The 19,456-nt window shown below is 49.3% G+C and overlaps 6 protein-coding genes across 6 annotated transcripts; 2 read left to right on the top strand and 4 right to left on the bottom strand.

Annotated features, from left to right (window-relative positions):
* Positions 1-571: 571 nt before the first annotated feature.
* Positions 572-3,162, top strand: EDB91DRAFT_1328786 (uncharacterized protein). Its single transcript, XM_041325295.1, has 6 exons — positions 572-728; positions 781-947; positions 1,001-1,220; positions 1,271-1,541; positions 1,597-2,192; positions 2,246-3,162. The coding sequence occupies exons 1-6, from the start codon at positions 674-676 to the stop codon at positions 3,013-3,015; spliced, it is 2,079 nt and encodes a 692-aa protein (XP_041177726.1). The 5' UTR covers positions 572-673; the 3' UTR covers positions 3,016-3,162.
* An 80-nt stretch (positions 3,163-3,242) lies between these two features.
* On the bottom strand, positions 3,243-5,597 carry EDB91DRAFT_313805 (FAD dependent oxidoreductase-domain-containing protein). The gene is made up of 5 exons (XM_041326824.1): positions 5,115-5,597; positions 4,944-5,061; positions 4,584-4,884; positions 4,422-4,537; positions 3,243-4,370 (listed from the first exon to the last, which is right to left on the bottom strand). Exons 1-5 carry the CDS (start codon positions 5,305-5,307, stop codon positions 3,470-3,472), a joined length of 1,629 nt encoding a protein of 542 aa, XP_041177725.1. The 5' UTR covers positions 5,308-5,597; the 3' UTR covers positions 3,243-3,469.
* Positions 5,598-6,330: 733 nt separating this feature from the next.
* On the bottom strand, positions 6,331-10,511 carry EDB91DRAFT_1328784 (muts domain V-domain-containing protein). Its single transcript, XM_041325294.1, has 25 exons — positions 10,186-10,511; positions 9,900-10,131; positions 9,776-9,848; positions 9,529-9,723; positions 9,412-9,482; positions 9,319-9,357; positions 9,178-9,266; positions 8,974-9,129; positions 8,838-8,915; positions 8,747-8,788; positions 8,464-8,700; positions 8,347-8,405; positions 8,224-8,290; positions 8,130-8,175; positions 7,874-8,075; positions 7,809-7,816; positions 7,668-7,755; positions 7,514-7,614; positions 7,357-7,469; positions 7,286-7,305; positions 7,187-7,237; positions 7,119-7,137; positions 7,022-7,068; positions 6,928-6,965; positions 6,331-6,873 (listed from the first exon to the last, which is right to left on the bottom strand). Exons 1-25 carry the CDS (start codon positions 10,447-10,449, stop codon positions 6,551-6,553), a joined length of 2,658 nt encoding a protein of 885 aa, XP_041177724.1. The 5' UTR covers positions 10,450-10,511; the 3' UTR covers positions 6,331-6,550.
* Positions 10,512-10,793: 282 nt separating this feature from the next.
* On the top strand, positions 10,794-13,259 carry EDB91DRAFT_1279827 (FAD-linked oxidoreductase; the record flags this gene model as incomplete). The annotated part of the gene is made up of 7 exons (XM_041324709.1): positions 10,794-11,141; positions 11,196-11,459; positions 11,520-11,779; positions 11,902-12,090; positions 12,144-12,628; positions 12,700-12,794; positions 12,918-13,259. 7 exons carry the CDS (start codon positions 10,794-10,796, stop codon positions 13,044-13,046), a joined length of 1,770 nt encoding a protein of 589 aa, XP_041177723.1. The 3' UTR covers positions 13,047-13,259.
* A 25-nt stretch (positions 13,260-13,284) lies between these two features.
* On the bottom strand, positions 13,285-17,767 carry EDB91DRAFT_1237039 (armadillo-type protein; the record flags this gene model as incomplete). Its single annotated transcript, XM_041321532.1, has 17 exons — positions 13,285-13,677; positions 13,734-13,949; positions 14,000-14,314; positions 14,365-14,468; positions 14,517-14,611; positions 14,660-14,736; positions 14,789-15,215; positions 15,262-16,308; positions 16,361-16,443; positions 16,494-16,589; positions 16,646-17,056; positions 17,109-17,206; positions 17,259-17,371; positions 17,438-17,459; positions 17,482-17,588; positions 17,643-17,668; positions 17,729-17,767. 17 exons carry the CDS (start codon positions 17,765-17,767, stop codon positions 13,285-13,287), a joined length of 3,669 nt encoding a protein of 1,222 aa, XP_041177722.1.
* Positions 17,768-18,035: 268 nt separating this feature from the next.
* EDB91DRAFT_1052234 (uncharacterized protein) lies at positions 18,036-18,498 on the bottom strand (the record flags this gene model as incomplete). Its single annotated transcript, XM_041313662.1, has 3 exons — positions 18,036-18,170; positions 18,223-18,312; positions 18,367-18,498. The coding sequence occupies 3 exons, from the start codon at positions 18,496-18,498 to the stop codon at positions 18,036-18,038; spliced, it is 357 nt and encodes a 118-aa protein (XP_041177721.1).
* Between the last annotated feature and the right edge of the window lie 958 nt (positions 18,499-19,456).

Below are 19,456 nucleotides of genomic sequence, written 5' to 3'. Positions count from 1 at the left end.
AATGCGGCGACAAGGTAGGAAAATGGAGTTGAAAGTAGTCCAGGACGTGAATTAACGCGATTGCGGTGTCGTAAATGCGATTGTAAAGGAAATGGTGGGATTTTGACCACTTTTTTTTGGTGGGTTGATAGGAACCACGAATGCCAGGTAAAAAGTAACAAAAAAGACGCAAAAACGGCACAAAAACAGGTCAAACAGGACCCGGCAAACCGTGCAACTGGCGGGAGTGTCGGTAAAGTCGTCGGGAGCTGCTGCAGAGCAGAAAACAGGACCTTTGAAGACGGCGAGATGGTTGTTGAGAACAACCTGTGGATGAGTCCCACGTTCCAACTCCGCTCCAATTCAGCTGCGTCCGGCCCCGAGTCACGCAGTCACACTTTTAGTCACGCATCATATCGTCTCCAGCCATGTGTCACCCAAAATATTCTGCAAACCCAGGCTGGGGCCATGAAAAAATTATACAGAGAGTACTTTGTGTTCTACTGAGTTTCGGGTGCTTGACTGTCCACCACGGCGCACCGAGGCACTTAAATATTTGGTGATCGGAGTGCGAAATTCGCGGCTGCTTTGTCATCGGGTCATCATGGCATCAGTCTAAGCTGTGCGCAGCTGGCGCGAACTCATTAGACATTCCACTCGACTATCTTACTTACTTCCACGGTGCTCGTTCTACATGGCATCGATTAGCAGCTGGTTGTGGGGAACTTCACAGCTCGACGAGGCCGTTGGTGAGCACGCCAAGTAATATTTATGTGCTAGAACTCATCCTTAACCGTCTAGACAAGGCTACCTCGGAGCTCATACCGAATGGCTCAGAGGATGTCGCTCTCAATCTCGAGATATGTGACCAGATACGCTCCAAGTCTGCACCCGCAAAGGACGCCATGCGTGCTCTCAAACGCCGCCTTAATCATAAGAATCCTAACGTCCAACTCCTCACACTCGGCGTAAGCCAATATCATTCCCGTCTCTGCGCCACACTCTGATTCCGGTTCCACAGTTGACAGACATTTGTGTCAAGAATGGCGGCGATCATTTCTTGGCTGAGTTGGCCTCACGGGAGTTCATGGATAACCTGGTTTCCATCCTCAAGATGCCTGGTCTAAATAATTCCGTCAAGAATGATATCTTGAAATATATACAGAACTGGTCCTTGGCCTTTGAAGGCAAGCCCAGTCTTAGCTACGTTGGTCAGGTCTATAAGACTCTCAAGAGTGAAGGTGTGCATTCAGTCGATCTGTCATCACCGTGTTTCACACTTGTTGCACAGCATATCAATTCCCCCCAAAGGACTTTGCCCTGGCGAACTCTGCCATGGTCGACACCTCAACAGCTCCAGAATGGATAGATTCCGAGTTGTGTCTGCGATGTCGCACTCCCTTTACATTTACCAACCGGAAACATCATTGCCGAAATTGTGGACAGGTTTTCGACCAACAATGTTCATCCAAATCCATACCGCTACCTCACTTTGGCATCACCCAGGCTGTTAGGGTATGCGACGGATGCCACAATAAATTACAGAAAAAGGCTGAGAAGAGGTATATATGTGCCCTTCCATCCATACGCCGTTCTAATGTGCTGCCCTCCCTACAGTGACAAAGGACACCGCCATTCTGCAAGTATGTATAGCCCACGCCACAGCAGTCCGCGTGATCTCGCAGATGCCGAGCTCCAACGCGCTATTCAGCTCTCTCTCGAGGAGTCCGGTGCTGCTCCCGGACGCAGGCCCGGTTATGTCCCTGCTCAACCTTCCGCATATAACTGGCAAGCTTCCGAACCTCCTCTCGTTGACAAGAAGACGCACCCCGATCGCAAAGTTACTGACGCAGAGGAGGATGACCCCGACCTCCGTGCAGCCATTGAAGCAAGTCTTCGCGAGGCTAGCGCTGCGAAACCGAGCGCACCTGTGGAGGTTTCAGGCACTTATTCATACAACAACGCGTATGCCACGTCTCAATCGTATCCGCCCGCCGTCACGCCTGCCCCACCAGTGCCGAAGCTTACCAGTTATGATCTCGAGCCCTTGGAGACTGACGCGATTCTTACATTCAGCCAAACAGTGGAGCAGGTCCAAACTCAAGGGGGACGCGACATGTCGCGGTATCCTGCTGTCAACGAACTGTTTGACAAGGCAAATGGGCTCCGCCCCAAGCTGGCAATGAGTCTAGATGATACCGACCGCAAAGAACGTATGTCAACATGCACGGAAATCCATGTGAACATTACTGATCCTTGCGTGTAGAATTGCTATCGGAGATGCATGAAAAGCTTTCGCAAGCCGTCAAGCTCTACGACAAGCTGCTGACAGAGCAGGTCTCACATCCTGCATGGCGGCGTTCTCCCCAGCAGACCCGCCCCGCAACTTTGCCAATGCGTCAATCAACACAAACTCCCGTCAACGGTTACAGTCAGTGGGCGCCTTCCCATCATAATGCATCTTCCGTATCCTCTCCGGTTTTTGCGCTACCACGGACCGACTCTGCACAATACGCCCCACAGCCTCTTATCTCCCGACCCACATTATCTACTGTCCCCGAGTCAGAGCCTCAGTATGCTCACTACACTGCAGGACCATCGCAACACAATTCTGAAGTTCCCGGGCCATCACAGTATTCCACGGGCCCCTTCGCCTCACCACCCGCTCCCCCCACGATTCCGGTCCACCAACCAATATCAATACCCCAGTTCGCTAACGCTCATCCCGCACCGTCTCAACCACCACCAGCACCCGCACTTCAACCCATAACTCAAGCCCTTACCCCACAAACGCCAGCCCTCGGACGGCACAACACCGTGTCCGCACGCACCGCAGTATCCCCGCCACCCGCCCCACTCACGCGCTCAAGCACTGTATCGCACGCGTCGCGTGTTCAGTACAAGCAGCCCTTACAACCACAGCTTCCGCAGTTCCCCTCCGCCCCAACGGCAGCACCGCAGTCGTTTGAACTGTACGCGCCATCTGCGCCTACGACGGTTCCGGAGCGACGAGAGGAACTGTTGATTGATCTGTAGTGATTTTTTTCTTGCTGGTGGTGTATTGGTAGATTGATTAATGTAGAATCGCGGTCTGATGGACTGGTCAATACACATAGTAGTTGGTTGTCTTAAGCATTTCCACAGTGTCAAGTCTGGAATGAAGTGGCAAAGTCAGTAATGTCATTTTATGGACGGGGAGGTCCGTGTGTAAAATTACGAGGTCAGTGTCTAGAGGTGTCTGCATCAATGGATCACATTAGATTCAGTACTTTCAGCACTAGAGAATTCGAGGGCATCATCCGAGCCCACGACCCTGGCCAGTGCAGTCAGAGATCCAGGTCTGACCAAGTATTACAGCAATCGACGAGGTTTTCAGAAAACTAATGTAAACCAGTTGCAAGCCAACAAAACTACACGCACACACATGAAAATATTATACACTAGAATCATAAGTGGTAGTAAGAGTGCCTAGACATAGGTAATAGTATTATTACAGACTGAAAACACGCCTCTTGCCGCTCAGCACGACGTCAGGCTTGAAAGTCCGCTTGGCCATCTTGACTCTCTCTTCCGTAACGCTGAAGAGCTCGGGTAGCCAAGTCTTCACCTCAGTGAGATCCTCGCCGAGAAGCATCAGTGCGACGGCCTTGGAACTAAGCCATGCATGCACCATCCCCTCGCCAGAGTAGCCAGCCGCAATCCACTCACCAGGAGCGGCAGTGGCAACTGACTTCGGCTTCTCCGTATTTGAACGAGGATCTATCAGAGCAGAGGGTGCAGACGAAGCAGGAGGTGCCTTCCTACCGGCCACATTAACATGAACCTGTCCAACCCACGGCATCCCATCCGCGGACTCGCTCAACAGACCACTCCAAATCGCCTTCACTCGTCCCTCTGCCCATGACCCTACACCGACATCTTTTTCATCTGCGGGAGTGGTTGGTAAGGCCTCGGCACCCCAGCTCTCCGCTCCGAAATAGATTGGCATTGCACCGCCTACATGCGCTGCGCTATGTACGCCATACATGCCATCAGCTCCACCATCCGTGCGCGATTCAAAGCCTGCACCGAACATGAGTTCGTGTTCGCCTTCTGGGAGCTGTGTCAAGTAGTCAAAACCCTTGCGTGGGCTGTCGAAGAACACGAAGCTCCGCCTGCCATGCAGTGTGCTTGCATGGAGATTACGACCAGGCCGTTGTGCGGTCATGGTTTCTCGGATGGGGTAGATAGCTCCCTTGAGAGAGGGCAGGAGGGCAGGTGCGTACGCGTTTGTGAGATGCACAATATGTGGGGTCGTAATTACCCCTCGTGCTGTAGTAAGTTTATAAAACGGACGACTTGATGTGGGTTCATCGATCGAGGTGCAAGGTGCGCGGGTGTGAAGTTCAAATCTAAATAGCATTAGATACTATTTCAGGTGACAGTCGAAGTCAAAAACTTACTCCTTGGGGTAATCTGTAAGAAGGCGGCTTAAAATTGACGTCACGAAACGATATGGATGTATGGCACCGGCCCTTGTGGCAATACATCCCACCGCAAGTGGCGAAAGATGGTATTTCTGCCACGCTGTCAGTCAGAGGTCACGATATTATCCTCAAACGTACCTCTTGGGCGCTTAAGCCCTCGTAGCAGGTATATGAACCTGCATATTCACCCATATCACGCTGATATACTTGCAGCTTCCGCTGTGCCTCTCTAAATGTAGGCTTATCGAAGTATACATCGACACCCTCGACGGCACGGCACTGTGTATACTCTGTGATACCTTCCTCTGCAGCAACGGCCAGAATCTCATCCAAGTGCGCCTTCCGGAAGCGCATCATCTTCTTTGCCATGTCTTCACTCACACGTTTCTTCAGGTATTCATAGTCATGATATGTAGCGGCAAAAATATGTCCCCCGTTTCTGTGCAAGACCCTAATATCGCCTCAACGATCTAAGCGAAATGGGCGCTCATTGCTCACCTGCCAGTGGCCCCTGAACAAGCATCTTGGGCTTCGAGCATGACAACATGAAGACTGTTTCCGTGCTCAAGCAGGGTTCGCGCAAAAGAGGCGCCCGATATACCAGATCCAATAATAACTACCGTCAGGTATTCAGCTGGCAACCTCCAAATAGGTATAAAGCATGCTTACCGACGTCTGCATGGGATGGCAGGTTCTCCTGCGACTGGTGTGTTGCTACGGGAGCTGCAGGGATTGTCCAAAACGATGTTGTTGGCTCCGCAATAGGCAGACCATCTAGAATGCCATTTCCTAAATTCTTCTCAGCAGACGAACTACAGGAGGCTGTGAAGGGTTGTTGAGAACGGGAGACGCAATTGCCCATGAGATACTATCGTGGTACTGGGTGATGGAGAGAGTTGAAGGACGAAAGCGGGGAAGCGATGAAAGAGTGAGGGAAGGCGCGCATGCTTGAGGCCAACCATAGCTAGATATGACACGACTCTGACGCGGGGCTAACCAAATGAAAACGTGCCAAATCATATTCTCGGACAGCCAGGTGTTGCCTGACCGTGACCGGTACCGGTTTGCACACGTTACCAAACGTGAGGGAATTCGGCCCTTATCTTATCATGAACCGGAGGGAATTTTGCTACGTCGTGTACGCACATCCACCAGCGCAAATCCCAAGCTCATTTTGAGAATGCCCTGGAGAAGCGTGAGTCTTAAAGGCTATTAGTATATGGCATACCAGATCAACGTCAAAGTTATGAGAAATATTGCAGAAGCAAGGCGCAGGCAGGGTTGTACCATTTTGAGTCCCTCCGGTGCCCGGGATAAGACACGTGCTAGCGCCGCTGATTGTGTGTGCTGAGAATCCTATGAAGCAGCATTCCCCAATAAAAGCGGAACACCAGTCGATCCCCTGGAATATTAAAGTATAACTTATACGCGTTTTCGATAACTTCAAGTTGGCGAGCCTTTTGAAGCCTTGACTAGTATATTCGCAGTGTAAGCTTTGATCACCAAGTGAGCCTCGGCCCACTCAGAACCAGGAGAAGCTGCTGTCAGGCGTCCAGAGGCGTCGATATCTGGCGATATGCCATGATGCGGCAGAAGGAAATGCTTCCGCGCATATTCGCGGAGCCAGTGTACATGTACCCTAGAGCACAGTCGGACTTCCAACTTATCACTAGGTCGAAACTAGGCATGCAGACATTCAATGCAACTCTTTGGGGACTCTTGAGCTTGAATATTTGAATATTCAGCTGGGTCGAGGTGTCGAAAGTCGTACTATGCATCAACCTGCACATTACTGATTGGAACAACAAAACTATTATGGCAGCATCACTCTACGATGACAACTCCGAAGTGGCACTTGTCGATTACACACCACACACGGAAAAAGTTCGGTGTCAAAAACATTTTAGAAGCAACTGGTAAGAACATGAGAATCGTTCAACATATCGAGAGTGCCTGCAGGGGACATGAGAAAATGGATGTTTGAATGGCGCCTGGCACTTCTCGTTTCGTCTCTTCAAGCTTAAGCAAGCAGGTAAGGAGTCCGCAACGTCACCTTCGTATATTGCTGAGTCAAGCACCGTCCCGAATCCGTTTTGCAGCGAACATCAAAGGGTGTCTTTCAGAGTCTTCATGAAATCTCTCTGCAGCCGTGCCAGATATCCGACTAGTTCCTCCTCAGGAAGCGCAGAATGGTCCAACGCCTGGTTCAACTGTGAATGAAGCTGAGGATATAGCCAACATTCAGGACTAGGAGTATTCAGGAAGGTGATTGACGATACCTTCAGAAGTGCACGCCGGCGGATGGTCAAGATGTTTATGCTACTTTCCTCCTCGCAACGCAGGTTTTTTTCAGTAATGATCTCAGACACTCGTCTCGCTTCCGAGACCACGTCGTCGGGGAGGTCAGCTAACTTGGCTAGTTCCAGTCCTGATCGAGACTTGTCCAAATGCCTTCTCCGTCCATCTGTTGTCTGGGACTCACCATAGTGGCCTATATTCTCTGGGACTCCGTCAAGTATCCTATAATTGTGTCGTCAGCTGCACATTATGCACCATGTACAATCTTTTGGGTTTACTTGTACTGAAATGTCAAGCCGAAGTTAGAGGCCGATGGAAGCGAACGCTGGACGGTAATCTGTAAAGAAGCTACATTCGAAAGAGATTTGAGGGCACCTGAACAGACAGATGCAAACTGGATACGTTCGTCATGCGTCATCGGTTAACAGGTAGTGAACACTCACTTCACCACGGTAGGCTGACGAGAAAGGGTGGTCGATAACTCGTGAAAATGACTGTTCATCTTGTTAACACGCGAGTCAACCTAGAAGTCGCATACTCACGTAGCAAAGAGAACAAAACACTGATACTCTCGTCAGAATAAAAAAGACAATGCGGGAGCGACTGCGCTTACTTTCAATCTGATGAGTTCCTCTGCAATAGCATGTGCGATACCAAGACCCTCAATAGGGGCAGTTCCTCGACCCAGCTCGTCGATAAGTACCAGTGTTTTCGAAGTCGCAATTCCTGAACAAATTCAGTACGAGTGACATAAATTTATGCATTCAGACCTATAATCATAGCAGAGGAAGTCATTTCATTTGCAAACGTGCTGAGGCTCTTCTCCATATCGTCGTCATTGGAGAGCCGAGTAAGTAAAGAGTCATGCAGGCTTGAGAGAATGAGCGCATCAAGGTTTGATTAGAATCATCAACCGCGACCCACCGAAAGCTTGCATAGGCAGCAGGGACAAAACAACCGACCATCGCCATCACAGTGAGAAGGCCCGTTTGACGCAGATATGTGCTTTTACCTTGTGGAAACGCTGAGAATGATCGATGGGACGAATGCAGATAAAAAATATACCTGACATGCTGTTGAAGAGTATGGACGTCTGTACATCTAGATGATAAATAATTCATAATACGCACTTTGGTCCCTGAACAATGTGAAAGTGGGCGGCGTCGCTGCAATAAATATCATTTGAAACAACCATTCCAGCAGCTTGAACAGTCTCAAGAACTGGATGACGACCACTCTTGATCGCCAAGGTATCGGTGAACTCGGGACGCACTAACACAAGAGTTGGTGGCGTCGGAAAGAAAGGAGTATGTACTCTACCATATCTTCGCACTTTGAACGTGTCATTAGAAGAAGATAGTAAGCACAAAAATTGGATTGACGAACTGATGGAGACATGAGCAAAAGACCATAACAAGTCAATGGTTGCAACCTAAACTCGGCGTTACAACGCTAAAAAATTGACTGGGGATGACATTACCGCTTCCGACGCAGAGTATAGCACTCCCGAAAACGCTACAATCTCGCCTACCACATCCTGGATAATCCTTTACATGTTATCAACCTAGGAATAATCCGCGATCGAGTCACAACGAAAACATACCTGTCGCTTAGGACCAGCGTCTCCTCCAACGAGTCTTTCATTCGAGCGTTCATTTTTTTCTGTCATCCGATATTAGAATATAAGGCATATATAGCCTTTTCCATCATTATATCTCACTAGATCTATGCTCGAGAACAACCAACGACCCTTTTGCGCAGAAACGTTGATGAATCCCTTCGGCAGCTCGTCCTCGAGTTCATCCTTCTTGATAGTGAACACGAAGCCACTATCTTGGTAAACGAGGCTAAGCTGCAGGGAATGTTGTTCGCTTAGGGTGTGGTTGAGCTGGTATATGTCTGTGACATTTTCTTTGAAAGTTTCGCGAGCAACATCCAAGAGACGATTGCGGTTGGCCTGCAACAATTGAGCATCTTGTAAAAACCTATGGATCGCAACGTACCTTAACTGCGAATACCCTTGCATTGATCGCACCAATCCCTCCCTGAAAAGAATACATTTAGACAGCGTCGACAAAAACATATTCCGATTACCTTGACTGATCCTGCATCATCATTAAGGTTTTCTGCGACGAGCTCCTCGATCTTGGTCAGTCGTTCGTCAGACAGTATCTACATCCAAGTAGCGGCATAAGGAGTTGTAAATTTGATACCGCAGTGCAGGCCTTACGTCGTATATTACCAGCAGCAGCTGAGACTTGCATCCACTCAAAGCTGTCTGCAAAAATGGAAGGCTTCGGACGGCAGTGCGCAAGTTGAGCATCTGCGAGACGCGGGAGAAAGCTCCTTTTGCTGTTGTTGTTGGCCGAACTTCAGAAAACCCAAGCTATGACTGGACGTTATTTCCGCGTCCAGACCACGAGGTAGCGCTTACCGATGAGATGAGTTTGTCAAAGTCCATCTTGTTCAAGGTTTTCAAGGCATCCTTGATCTCCGTAAATTTATCTTCGCTGTGAATTAGCTCTATGGTCATGTAGAAGTCAGTAATTGAAATAGAGTTTCGACATCGTCCGACCTTCCACAGCGTCTAGGCGGGCATCCAAAGCGTTTTGGGCTACATGCGTTATGTGAAATCAGCTCAATGAGGATCTATAGCTCAAGCACTTGCCTATCAGGGGTGCCAGTATATTCGTTCGCAGAAGTCGTGTGGCCATTGCAGTGTAAGTGTGGTTAAGGACCCTAGAGGGCGTTAACCATGAGCAACCGAAGAAAGGATACCAGATACCCAAAGAGAGAATGGGTGGATTTCTTGCGGGTCTGATTGTTGATCAGTTCCAGATTCCTAACAGTCTCAGGGTCTATCATCATCGTGCCCTCAACAGGAATGTAACGTATACGAAGGGAACACGCAGAAAAGCGGGTGTTGAGGCGTGTTTCCACAAATTTGAAGAGAGCGCATGCGGCCGAGAGTGTATAGTATCTGCATACTAGCAATCAGACAACCAGACGCGCATATATGCACATATGACAACTTGTCTGTGACTGAAACCAGTGTGGCCGCACGCTCATCGTCTTCAACACAGAACTGAGCGATAAACTGATAGCCTATACAATGCATAAGCGCATAGATGGGGGGGAAATGTATTCTCGACTGACCAGCGCTATCATTCCAGTATTTTCTTGGTACCGGTTCAATGGGGACTTGAGGAAACTCCTCCCTGATGAACTGTACCGACAGCGATGACGATGAAGGTCCTCGCTTGGCAGATGCAGACGAAGTGAGGCTTGCGTTCGTTGAGGATATAAATGTATCGGGCACGAGTATCACAGATGGCGGATGCACATGCATCTGGTGTAGCGTCTTAACATACGTGGAACAGTCCGAGAGCTAATTAGCATATGGGTGTTAATTACCATGGATTAGCTGAATACAGGCCCTTACCTGAATGAGCATGACTCTACCCGTATCTTTATCAAGAGCGGCCATACCCACTTCGTGAGCGATGCCTCGACTTTCGATGAGGGCGATAATATAACTGGCATCGTGCATAGTGGAAGCGGCGGTTTGGGGACGCGCCGTCCCAGGACGTGACTGGGCAGTCCACGGTCGGGATGTACTGGTTGGACGCGACTGCCGTGTATAAGGACGCGACTGCCCAGTTCCAGGACGCGTTGATAAGGGTTCATAAGAACGTGCAGTATTCATGGCTGGTTGCTGAAATATTTACTTAGTGCTCTGTGATTCAATGGTTAGTACTTATCAAAGGTTTCGAGCAAGCGCCTCACAGAACTTTGTTACATAAGTAGCTGACTCAATGATGGTTTATAGCAGTTTCCTTTCTTGTCATCAACGTAACGAAAGTTCATAGTCTTCAATGCCCTGGAGGCACATGTGATAACTTACGATAAGTGTTTTGCTAACATGCCGTGGTACCAGTGTTACTTGATTGGTGTTCCGCCCGTCAGTTATCCACATGCTGATCACCGGACGGAACTCGCCTCTATAAAGTTCCCGTACCGACCTCAAGCACGTCTTGTTACTCATCTATGATGAGCTTGGTCGTTCCCAGTCGTGCGCTCCGTTTCTTTATTCGCACTCGACCTTTCTCCACTGCTCCACCTCTACGCCCCAGACGACTGAGCCGCGTGCTGGTGCTTTCCAGCGCATTAACTACCTCCGCGCTGGGCTACGCATTTTACGCCGATGTTTCGGGTACCACACCAGCGTCTTCCGACACGCGCACACTGTCGGATTTGGTGCGTGCGTATGTCGTGTATGGGATGTGCAGTGTTACTCCCCTCGTTGATGCGGCACCGACAATATTGGACGTCTTGTTCGGTATCCCTGGAGTGAATAAGATAGTGGAAAGTTTCGTAAGAACCACTTTCTTCCACCAGGTACATTTATTTTATGTCTCTCTTTATAATGCGGAGGCATGACTGGATCGGTAGTTTGTTGGTGCAGAAACTGCCCATGGTGTACTACCACTACTTGTATCTCTCCGCGCAGAGAAGAAAGGTGCTCTCTTTGGTTACAGTGTTGAAGTCGACGAAAAGGAGGCGGTGGATCATGCGAAGGTAGAAAAGGAGCCTGTACACAAGCGTATCGTAAAGGAAATGATCAGGAGTATTGACGTTGCCGCCGACTTCGAGGACGGAAGGGATACCCCACAGAGTGGACGCGTAGGGAGGCGGACTTGGGTTGCCGTGAAAGTTGTGAGTTGTCAGATCAGTATTGCATGAAGAGCACAATACTTACTCATCATGGTCTTCCAGACTGCTCTGCTTCCAAATGCACAGTCTTTGATCAACCTGTCCACATACCTCACACATACCCGAGCACCACTTGAACCGCCGGTACTCTTCCCAGGGACTCCTTCCCCATCTGATTTATCTGTTTTGCATTCCTCTATACCCACAGGAGCATTAACGGAAGCTGATATCCATGACCTGAAAGAGCTATACAATGACCTTGTGCAGATTTGTACATGTGCTCGAGAACGCGGAGTAAGAGTTATCATTGATGCAGAGCATAGGTGTGTCCCAAGTTCTTCGACTACTTTTTGTCTTTTCGTGAGCCGCTCGACTTTATATCTGATCTAAGATTTTCTTGTTCTGCCCGTTATATCGCACGCTAACTTGTCTCTCCATATTGTAGTTGGTACCAACCCGCGATCGACGCATTTGGACACGCAATGATGGAGCGATTCAACAAGCTCCCCTCCGGTGGCTTCCAGCGGGCATGGTGGGACGTTTCTTCGTGGATATCCTCTCCATCACCGAAGGAAGCTGCGCATGTCAGAGTGCAGCCCCTCGTGTACGTGACCTACCAAGCCTATTTACGGCGGTCAGTATTTGGATCCACGCAAATGATCAAGTGTGCTCACGCGCAAATTACAGCATGCCCGCGCACCTCACGCACTCCCTAGCGCTGGCCCGTGAGAGAGGCTATGCACTCGGAGTGAAACTTGTCCGGGGGGCTTATCACCCGCAGGAACTCGCTGCCCATCAGCTGGCTCGTTCATCCACCTCTCCAGCTGGATCCTATTCATCACATCACTCACACACACTCTCCATATCTCCCGATCCCGAACCCCCTGTCCAACCCTCGAAGGATGCGACGGACCAGTGCTATCACGACTGTGCAACCTTGTTGGTCGACGCGATCTCTCGCGATCTCCACCGCTCCGGCCGATCCGGTGCACCAGGTATCGGTGTCGTTTTTGGTACGCATAACTGGACCTCGTGCGAGTTTGTCCTTGAGGAACTTGTTAAGAAGAGCCTGGGAGTTGTTGGGTGTGCCGGTGTCGATGGGGTGCTTGAGGAAGACGTGGTGCGTATCCCGCCTGAGGTCGGCGAGAGAATTACATTTGGGCAGCTGTATGGTACGTTTATCCTTCGTCTTCTTGCTTACTTTCTGTCTTATGTGGCACGAGGCTCACTGTCTGACATGTAGGAATGTCCGACGCGCTGACGAACCACCTCGTCGGACGGACGCGATGCGAGGCACCGTGTGTGGTGAAACACGTCCCGTACGGCGCGCTGGTGGAGGCAAGTTCCTTTATTTTCACTTTCATGAGCTTCGGGACCGGCCTTTCTGCATCACTGTGATTTTCTTTTGCGCTATTGGAGTTTCTGGTGTCAAGGATGATTCTTACCACGCGTCATGTCCAGGTTATGCCCTACCTTTCTCGTCGGGCGGTCGAGAACAAGAGCGTCCTCGGAACAGGGGGTGCCACGAGAGAGAGAAAGGAGGCTGCGGCTCTCATTTGGAAGAGGATGAAAGGATTGATTGGGTCATAGGAGCCTTTTTCATTCCTCATAAGATTTTACTGGGTGAAACACATTCTTATGCAACAAGGAGCTCCAGATGCAGGTTTGTAAGTATGTAGACTCAAGTAACTACCCCATATCATGGACTAGGAGACGTAGCCTGACTAGACAGATATCCTAATTGTACTAGAGAGGAAGAACGGTCGTGCTTTGCCTATGAGAGCTTTGACAAATAAACAGAACCTTCATTGCTTGCGTAGTGGATCCTTCAATGTCCCAGCAACTCCCTGAATTCTGGGCCCCATTGATCATTCTTCCGGGATTCTTCCACAAAGGCATCGAATTTCGGCGCGCTGCCCGCACTGTCGATCTTGCTGAGGGCAGCGACAGCACGCATCGTGCTCCTCCGTAACTCCGCCGCGCGTTCAATATCCTGCTTCACTGTGTCTTTAGTGACGGCCGCGCCGCGCATCGTCAATTCAAGATGGGGGGTAAGTTCGTCGAGTCGCTGTGCAAGTGCAAGAGATGTTGTCGGAGATGCTGAGAGCCGCACGAGAAGCATGTGCCCGATCACTTTGATCTCATCCGACGGATCGCTGATGGCTGCAAGCAAGTGCGAGAGGAAGATCGTCAGGTCTAATTTGCTAAGGCAGGTATCGAGCTAGGGGCGCATATGACCATCAGTGTTGGGAGAACACGGGCGTGACAAAAGCTTACAAGGGTATACAGTGTCTCCCATGCGGTCTTGCGCGCATCGAGGCCGTCGTCGACCTTGTGTGTCCAGGGTCCCATTTGGACCGTACGGATGAGATCGGGGTTGACTTTTGTCTCTGCATAGAGGCTCGGGAGCAGAGTTGGAAGGTGATCGCGGATGAGGTGGGGCTTTGTTCTTGCCGCAGAGTTGAAAGCAGACAACGCAAGACGGCGGACATTCTGTGCAATTTGTGTCAGGAACTTCAAAGTGGTTAGAGCAACCGGTGTACCAAATCCTGGTCATGCATCAATTCCAAGAAGTCCATGATGAGCGATGCCAAAAGATCGTCGTATGACGGAGACGACTCCGCGAGCGTATGCCGGATGGCAGATACCACAGTAGCGCGTGCTGCTGGGTTCTCGTCGTGGATGCGAGAGTGAAGTTGCGGGAGATACCGCGAGGGATGCGTTGTGGTAAGTTTCCCCAGACAGGCAGCAGCGACATTGCGTGTACTGTCCTCCGCATCCTCCGAGTATTGAAAGAGGGGTACCCAGAGCTGCTCTGCAACACCTTCAAGCTGCCCATGCGAGCAATGCGTCACGACCTAGACTGATTTTCAGACTATAAATTGACACAAAGGACTGGTTTTCAGACCTCCTTCAATGCATGCAACGACAACAGCTTCTTGTGCGGATCGCTCTCTGCAACCCTGAGAATTGCAGGCAAGAATTGATGAAGATTTCCGATAGCAATGTTTCCTAGGTACATCAATCCATGTATCCAGTTAACACGTGGACTTTACTTACCAGCAGCGAATGCAGCAGCAGCACGAATCTCCTCTTCTTCTGCTGCGAAATGTTCGATGGTATTATTAAACGTATCTTGTTGCTTTGACATATCACTGTTGCAAGGTTATCCACGGAATGTAGACACGGAACATCTGACATACATGAAACGGCCAATTTCCCCGACAATCAGTAGACTTAACACCACAACGGAAGTGGTGGATTTTGACTTGGAAGATTTCTAGAAGTAGCGTGATGTGAGAGATTTGCTAGATGATCATGCATAGACTGACATTTATATGCTTGGAGTAAACCGCGATGGTTCCTGCTGCCACTCCCTGAGCACTCTGGACAACTTGACCAATACATTTGGCGACGTTGGCTAGATTGGCGTCCGACTTGTTGGCCTCTTCCGCTGAAGTCGCCAAGTCGGGGACAACATGGGTTGCAATCTGACTATCAGCCTGCACCAACGAAGAAAAGAACGTTAGAAGTGCATCAAGTGCGGCTCCTGAGACGAGAGGCGAATGTGCAATCTGATAGATATCGCCAAGGAGCTCACGCTCAACTTCAGGGAAAGTAGCGGCCGGAGATAGGTCGAGTAATACCGCAATGATAGTCAATGAATGGGACAGTAAGGAAATGTCTGTCGTCGATACGTATGGTCTGATCTGGGGGACCAAAGTGGGTGGCAGATCGGTGGGAATGCCAGACGAATATCTGGACAAAATCAGGCTACTTCCAGATCACCAAGAGATGGACTGACCTGTTTAGAAGAGTATCGAGGGCGATGAAAATCTCTGGCTTGCCTCCCCTCTCACTCTTCTTTAGTAGACCCATGATCCATTCGACACAACTGTTCACCCATTCATCACTCATTTCCACGTCCCTCGCAACCTTCGTGACTACTCTGACGGCTCCTCCCGTATTACCCGTTGTCCGACATATGGCTTGCCATTCTTTGCCGCTTTTCGCTTTGATGATATCCGGAGCGCAAATCCATAGGTCCGCAATGCAGTCCTCAGCGCATCCGCGAACCTCGGCGTCTGTATCGTGAGTGCTAAGACGCTGAAAAGCTTGGTCGTACAGGCGCTCGGGCCAATCGCCATTTTTTACGGGCCTCATGGAATTGAGTAAAGCAGAAAAGACTCGGAAGGCTTCGGAAGCAACTCGAGGGTGTTTCTCTCCAGCAGACTTCAAAAGAACAGGCGACAGAGTAGGAAGTGATGCAGAAAACGTGCCAGGAGCATGCGTTGCGAAATACAATGCAATGAATGAGAGACATGTGAGATGAAGGGCCGAGGTCGAAGTTGTTGGCGACTGAGACATTACACACTGAGAAATTGCGGCAATGGGCGCGATTTGATTGGAGAGAGAACCAGGAAGGACGCCAAGCAGAGCGTGTAGAAGCTGGAAGCCTGCCTGGAGCATCGCTGGTGGAGTCTTCGGAGACTTGAGTTGCTGGAGCAAGGCCTTGGATAATGAAGAAACCTGTGAGCGCAGAAGGGTATGTGGCGTTTCCTCGACATCCATTCTTTCTTCACCATCTCTTTTCCTCTTCCTGATGGCAGTATCGTTCTCTTGAGTTTGTAGTAGGCTGCCATACAGGTTGGTTTGGTTGAGTAGAACACCATAGGTTGCCCATACTTCAAGCCGAACGGTTGCCTCCCTGTCTCCAAACCTGGAGATCAGCACAGGCGACACTTCCTTGTACAGTGATGTAAGAAGCTCAGGGCGAGTAGTGATCACAGCAGCTAGAAGTTTGGTAGAAGCACGCCGAATCTTGTAGGACGTGTCTTCATCATCCGAGTACCTAGATATTGTGAGCAAAATAAAAAAAATTGAACCAATCGTATAGGACTTACTCATCAAGTTCAGCGTCGTCGTCGTCTTCATCATCCGCATCTGCCATCTCTTCATCCTCGCCGGCATCCGGTCCTGCATAGTTCTGCAGACAGATGGGATTAAAACATATGTAGATATGAACTCATAACTTACTGGGTCATACTTGATGAACTGGCTCCCTATCTGTACTATTGAGCTTAGGAACGGTGCTGCTTCTGTCGGAGACCTCAAGAGTAGTGTCTCAAGAGCCTGATAAAACATGAATGATAATTGACAACGCCGACGCAAAAAGGCTGTTTGCGAACCTGAAGACAACCTTCACGAAGTTCATCATCATCTCTCTGGACAGCTTTGAGGAGGCCAGGTATGATGTCGTTATAAACTGATGCGAGCTGCTGCGGCGCCTGCCGTATGATAGCAGCAACCAGATGCACAGTTGTGCGCTGTTTTTCGAGGTTAGCATTGGGTACAAGGAACGGGAGAATGTAGTTCTGTAAAAGATCGTTGACGAGCACAGGAGGAGCCACAGGAACGTATTGTGAGAGCGTCAGAATAGCACGTTTGCGAACAGCGGGACGGGAATGTGAAAGAAGAGGAGCTATTGCAGGTAGGGGGTGTGGTGTAAGGGATGGATCTGATACGTGGGCTGGGAAACGAGTGATGAGTATGGATAACGTTGATAATGTCTCAATCAAAGTCTCCGGCGGGGTTGCTGTCTACAAGGAACCATGTCAAAAAACAGAACCAAGATCCGCAGAACCAACGTACATTTGAAACTTGCTGTAGGAGCTTTGGTGCGAGCTTTGCGCATGCTCTGGCAGCAATTTTGCCTTCCAGTGGCAACTCAGAAGTAATCGTTTTCAACGCTAAATGTTTGATATTAGATTATGACGTTTGTCAACTACCTTGAGTTCCTACCCAAACCAGAGATATCACGCAATTCATCATCCTTCCCAACGGAAAAGTTGATTAGGCTATCAACTACAAGTTCCATCTGAGTTTCGCGGATGATCTTGATCAATTGACCCAGACTAAATTCACGGTATCGCATGGAAAGCATGAGTTCCAAAAGCCAATATAATAGATGGAGGGCATACCACTTAACAGCCTGATTCTTGACTTCCGAAATCCTATCTTCCACCTAACGAAAGTACCTGTTTGAGGACCTTTGTCTCGGTAGGCTCGTCTCCGATGAAACTTGCTGGATCCTGTTTGATCTCGCCCATCAGGTCGTTTAGCCCCATAAAACTATCAAGGACTTCAGAACGCCCAATAAAACATATTCTAGACAACATCACGCACCGAAAGTCCTGGTCTGGGGATTGCATCTATAATCGCGATTGCAATGAGCTCATTCGATCCCAGTAGGTAAACCCCGGAGAACTAACCTTTTCAATGAGGCTGTTCATCAAGTACGTCTTCGTCATGATGATCCTCCGTCAAAGTCGTAGATTAAGATGTTGACGTTGTGGAGGGGTTGGCAGACAGGAGCCACACCACGCGCTTTTAGAAAGGGAATTCAGTCACGCGCGCCACAAAAGCGCAGACTAGTTACTATATACATGGTATAGGACTCTGGGCGGAACAGTAAGATACATAATGATAACGAATAGATAGTAGGAATAATCATGTACAATACAGCGTTGGTCATCAAAAAGACATGAATCGCTGAGCCATCGAGTAGCCACCCGGGCCTCAATAGCCTGCTTTCTTCAGTAATGTCCTTGTATGAGGAGTATCAGGCTTCAAGTCGCCATCGAGAGGTGCTACAAATCTGCGAAATTGATGACCTTGATTACTGTAATCGACAAGCCAAAAAAGTCCGTCACCCTGCCAGTCGCAAGTCAGCAGGACAGTCCGACAGTTATACCAACATATTCACCTTGATCGTCCGAGCAGCTTTGGGCTGGCCAAGGACCTGCCCCGGATACCAACGCAAGCCTCTAGAGCGGACCCAAACATAGTCGCCATGCTAGTGGGCACGTCAGGAAAAGAACAAAGGAGACGAGTTAGAATACAACGTCACCTGAAACCTATATGGCCATGGCTCATCGATGGCATCCGGTGCGGATTCTTGAAATGATATATGGCTGTAGTTACGATCGTCCCACTCCTCAAGATTCACAGAGCGCATTGGGTTTTGCCTGAATCGGTCCATCCCCATGATACCGCGAGGATCCATGTTGGGGTTTGTATTCATATTTGAGTTAGCCAAAAAAATCAAAATGGGAAGGGAACTTTGAAGTTATGGCGGGCTTTCGAGTCCGAGTGAAGGTAAGGATGTTGTGTCTGCAAAAGAGACACTTCAATTATTTATATACGTAGCTCAAGCTAGTGTGGATGAAGCGACCGTCTCATTGCCATACCAGAGAAATGGTCCACCACTGCTCTTAAATTTGACAGAATGCAATGAAATCGTGGCTCACAATTAAATATGTCAATTGTTCTAGGGCCCGGAGGTTCGACCACCACGAAGGACCCGTAGTCGGTTTCTCCTGGCATTGCGAGTCACAATAGCACCTATAGTACACCTTGGCCACGGTGGCTGCCTACAAGACCACAGTCAGTCATAGCTACGTACATTTGGCTTGCTTACATGCATATCGTTCAAGACTCAGTCAATAGTAGGTCCGAGACTCCTGTGGTTTCAGCGCAAGCAATTATGTAATTCTCTGTCAGTGATCATGACCCTAATCTGCGGCCGCATACTTTGAAACTACTATAAGCATATACTAAACACGACGCAACTTGATCCAATATTGAATATTGAATATTGAATGATGTTTACAACGTTAACCAAATGCCAGCTCCTTGTGCTGTACTTGGCCCGGCCGGAGATCTCCGTCATGACGGGGAAAAGGGCTCCTCACCTCTTCTTACACCCGTTTTGCTCAATAAAGTGTTAAATTATACGTTTTGCATCAATTTTGCATTGACGATAATGTACAGGCACGTGTTAACGGTATGACAAAGCCATCTACTTGCACCAATGGGAAAACATAAACTTCGGGAGGAGGTATCAATGAAATGCGGCGTGATTGCGAGGCATCATACAGAAGGGTGCAGACCTGAGGACGGTACTAAGCGAAGGGTGGAAGGCTCATGCTGCATTGTTC

This window comes from Suillus paluster (assembly GCF_016628075.1).
Source record: "Suillus paluster strain FC165 chromosome Unknown EDB91scaffold_22, whole genome shotgun sequence".
Taxonomy (NCBI): domain Eukaryota; kingdom Fungi; phylum Basidiomycota; class Agaricomycetes; order Boletales; family Suillaceae; genus Suillus; species Suillus paluster.
This window is presented reverse-complemented; position numbering and strand designations above follow the sequence as displayed.